Source organism: Conger conger, chromosome 7 (assembly GCF_963514075.1).
Source record: "Conger conger chromosome 7, fConCon1.1, whole genome shotgun sequence".
NCBI classification, from domain to species: Eukaryota; Metazoa; Chordata; class Actinopteri; order Anguilliformes; family Congridae; genus Conger; species Conger conger.
The window spans coordinates 11,283,334-11,288,080 of NC_083766.1; the positions used below are offsets into that span (position 1 = coordinate 11,283,334).

Sequence of the window (4,747 nt, forward strand, 5' to 3'; positions counted from 1 at the left end):
GTGCAACAATGTTAAGTAAGTTTTCCTTCCCTAACTTGTAGAGAGAAATTATTTTAAGCTTGTAACTCATTGAAATTATATTGAGTGATGTGTCTGTTTGTGGTGCACATTTCCTGAATGATACAGTGATCCTGTATTAATGCTAAATTTCTAGTAGACCATATCTGCATGCTTTTATGAATTTAATTGCTGCCACATGATTGGCTGGTTAAATATTTGCATTTACAAGGTTGTGTGCAGACCTACCTAATAAATTGCTCAGTAATCAGCATATACTGGTTTATCAGCATTATACTGGTTGTTGGTCCAAGGTTATGAAGTTGTAAATGAAAAATGCTATACACAGCTGGCATGAGACCCAATTTATTTTCTGTTCCAACAAACTTTCAAAAACCTTTTTTTGTTTGATTACTTTTTATTGGCCCATCAACCCACCCTCTTGTAATAATTGGTTATGTACAGTATAAGACGCTCCCAGATCCACCTACTTTCCATACAATTTTTATGAACATTATCTAATGATATATTTAGTCCACAGCACACCACCATATACAGTATAAACCCACACATCTGACATACCAGACTGAAGGATGCTGAACAATGCAATATTTATTAATGTGGTCTTTTGCCAACTAAACAGGGTGTGTTGAATAGGAATGGGAATACAGTGCACTGACAATTTTAGTGAAAAGAGCTCACTATTGAGAAGAAATCAAAAATGATTTCTCTTTTGGAGAAGGGAGCAAGCTGAGACAACATCCATCAGGATTTCTGCCCAGGTAAGACCGCAGTTACTGGAATACAAAATCTGGCAGAGAAAGGTAGGCTAAACAGTTTACTTTATAGACAAATTGAGCCAATAAATCTAAAGTGGAAAAAGTTCAATAATGAAATTTAACTTTATCATTTGATAGCTCTTAGACAACTTTCCAGAATGTCTTAAAGCTATTTTAGTCTTATTAATGGGTGTCAGGATGAATATTGGGTACTTCAACACTTTAAGACCAATACATTCTCATAATCTGTGGTGTATTCCTGCGGTTCATTCCTTCAATCAATCTGTCAATCCATGCCACACACACACACACACACTCCATGGTGTAGACAGAGGTAGCTCTGGTTAAGCCACCCTACGGAGATGGCTGTAGCTGTTCACAGTGCGGGTGATGGCATCCTTAAGGCTAACCAGCGGACGGTAGCCTAGGTCCTCCTTGGCACGGGTGCAACTGTAATAGTGGTGTGTGCCAGCGAGGGCCACACGCATGGGGGTGAAGGTGGGTCGCAGCTGTAGAACAGGGCGAAGGAAAAGAACCAGTAGCCAGAGTAACATGGCCAGCACATGCACGAGCCGGTAGGGCAGGCGGTATTTGGGGGGGTCGTAGTCCAGCCCCACCAATATCTGGGACATGAAGTCCCAGAAACGCACAGGCTCGTCGTTGGTGATGTGATAGGCCTGCAGAAAGAGGCAGACAGGCTGTTATGGCCTAGCCCTTTTACACAAGCATCAGAGGTATGAGGTCAGTGTACCCACACTAGTACGTACAGATGCTGTCCCTACATGGTGCAGTAAGCATGATAGCAGAATACAGTAACCCTGTGCACCATTGGGGTAACTATACCTTGCCACAAATGGGAGATTCTGGCCGCAGGCTCTCAGCAGCCAGGATGTGTCCGTGAGCAACATTCTCAACGAAGGTGAAGTCCACCAGGTTAGTTCCGTCACTGCCAACACACAGACATGGATACAAACACACATGCGTGTGTTAATTCTTTATTTGAACTATTTTAAATGAAACAGCAGGCAGCCCCAAAACATGGTTTTACTATAAAACACAAAAAGGCAGGGCTCTTACCCGATGATAAACTTCATCTTTCCCCGCTTGGCTGTATCCACCAAGATGGGGACCAGCTGGGGGTCCCGAGGCCCGAAGATCCCATGAGGACGAATGGCAACAGTGAGGAAACCCTTCTGAGTGTCGCAGGCCTCCAGGACCAGCTGAGAAGAGAAGAAAAAACTGTTATGGAACCTTCCGGTATTATTATCAATGACTAGCCTTTATGGAAACAGAAACTGTAATGGTCCATGGTGCACCCCCAGAGAGGCCAAAAACTTGGGTATTCTCACCTTCTCCTGTTGGATCTTGGTCTCGGTGTAATAATCAATAGGCTTCTTGGCATAGGGCAAATCCTCCTTGCCATCCTTGATGTCTGTGCCTTCATACACCACACTGGCACTACTGGTCAGGATCACTTTCTGTGACGTGGGGGGGGGGGGGGGGGGTACATAAGTTACTCCACTATGTTGGCAGCCTGTGTTAAGTTTATATTGTATCACGGTAAGACAACTACAGCTGTCAGTTGCGTAATTTTGTGGGCCGAGTCATTTACAGACCATGACATTTACAGACCATGACCAACCACATAGCAGATGTTGCAGGTATTGCTACAGTTTAGGGGGAAGGTTCAACCTAGTGCAGAAATTGAGGAGGCCATGTCTAACCTAGTTCAGGTATTAAAGCAAGAAAATGCACCTTCCTTCAAGACATTACGTTTACTCTTATTTTCAGCCATCTGAGACTGCCACAATCAAGCAAAGAAGTGCTGACACAATATGAAATGTGTGTGTGTTGCTGATGCCAACTACCTGGACCCCTGCTTCCTGGCAGGTTTGCAGCACGTTCCGTGTCCCGTCAACATTGACACGGTGGAAAAGGGCACGGTCATCACAGGAGGGAGCAGGTGAGGCACAGTGAAACACCAGGGACACACCCTGCAGAGCTGCGAGCAATGCCTAAGAATGCACACACACACACACACACTCACATTCACATTCACTGCAGTATTCCCATTGGCATTCTGAAGGACACTGATTCTATTGACATTACATTGCATAACAGTTCATTTTAGGCATTTAGCAGTCTGTGAATACAGTGACTACAGGTAGGCCAGAGGCCTTAATGTTGCCCACCTTGTGTAGAACAGAATGATGTCACTGCCATCTATTACATAGCCTACTGTAGGTTACAGCTGACCTGAACACTCACCTGTTTGTCACACAGATCCCCAAGGTGGAAGGTGACTCCAGGGAGTTCATACCCCTGACGAATGTCAAAAACCGAGACACTATAACCCCGATCGAGGAGCTGCTCCACCAGGTATCTCCCAAGGAACCCTGAACCACCAATGACTGCACACCGTTTACTACTCTGGGAGGGGAGAGGAAAAATATTAACATTTTAAAATATTTATAACATTGTCTGGTATGACTTCCATCAATTCTATTCGTTTCCAATCGAGTTAGACCAACAGGAATGTAATACTGTAGGTATGGTAAAACAAATTACTAAAACAACATGACTCAGGTTACGGCTTAGCGACATAAAGGCGCAAACTTATTTTTAAGCACATCTTTGGGGAAAGTCATTCATAATTATTCAAAATGACCTTCCATTCGTTTGTGCTAACAATTCTATTCGACAGGGAAAAACATTACATAATGTTTTGTGGAACACACTGGCAGAACATAAAAGTCGGCCCATTGCGTTCTTCAAACACCTACCGGTCGTATGCGCGTGGCCATAATTCGGTGTCAATTGATTTCAGCAAAACAAGTGTAGTAGTAAAAGCCCCTAAAAATATAAGCAAGTTGTGACGCGCATTAAGTTACCAGAAATGTCCACTGGACACAATTAACAGACGCATCTTTGGCATTCGCTCAGAAAACAAATTACGCAGAAGGATTTCACAGACTTCAGCAAAGTTTGGGGATATATTTTTCCTTCAAATCGCGAGAAATATCAACTCTATTCAATGAATGGATTTCACAACGTCTGGTCATCATCAGCTGATTCATCTTAACCCATCCATTGGTAGAATTGGGTTAAAACGTCACGGCGAGAGGGCGGTACATCCAATGGCATAAGATGAACACGAACGGCACCACGCTGGAAAACCAATCGGTAAATGTACTTTCTAGTTACAGTCATGGTCACGCCCCCGATTAACAAACGCAAGCGTCAAAGATCGTGGAAAAAAACAATAAGATGCAGAAACCACTGGATTTTCTGTCGGGACTATTATTAAGCAGTGTTACGGTTTGTTTACAGTCCCTGACAACATTTACATTTTACATGCACAAAATATTCACATATTCCGGCGGTAAAGTCATGTAAACACCTTATCCTAACCCCGAATAAACCAGTTAGTGGGCACTCAAATAAAACGGGATAAGTCGGAAGTAACAGGAATGAAAACCTTGCCAGGCTCAATTAAGTTAAATTAACTTTTTAAATAAAGGATAGCTTACTTAAAGCAGTCGAGTTCTCACAAGATGTGTTATGTAATTTTGTTCCTTCACTGTCATTCCAAATATAGTATTACATTAGTTTTAGTATTAATATAGTATTACATTAGTATAAAATATATGGCAAAGTTATGGTTGTAAATCACGGCTGAACCAGAAAACATAATTTCTGAATATAAGGATTAGGATGCTGGTTTTGCTGACAATTGAATGCCCCTCATTCACCAGAAATTATACCTTTAAAGTACAGTACTTTCATATTATTTTGTCTTCATTTTCTATATTGAAATTATATATTTTAACGACCTCTACCATTACCTATTTACTGTGTTAATATATGTCAATAAAAATCATTTACATGGTTGTATAATATAATTAATGTATACGTGCACTTTTATTTTAAAAGACTCTAACCGGAAGTTATCAGATTCGCAAAGTTGTTTG

General features: G+C 41.8%; 1 protein-coding gene across 1 annotated transcript; it reads right to left on the bottom strand.

Moving 5' to 3' along the window:
* Nucleotides 1–591: 591 nt before the first annotated feature.
* Nucleotides 592–3,865, bottom strand: nsdhl (NAD(P) dependent steroid dehydrogenase-like). The gene is made up of 7 exons (XM_061249878.1): nt 3,560–3,865; nt 3,045–3,206; nt 2,645–2,791; nt 2,126–2,254; nt 1,854–1,996; nt 1,620–1,722; nt 592–1,453 (listed from the first exon to the last, which is right to left on the bottom strand). The coding sequence occupies exons 1-7, from the start codon at nt 3,578–3,580 to the stop codon at nt 1,121–1,123; spliced, it is 1,038 nt and encodes a 345-aa protein (XP_061105862.1). The 5' UTR covers nt 3,581–3,865; the 3' UTR covers nt 592–1,120.
* Between the last annotated feature and the right edge of the window lie 882 nt (nt 3,866–4,747).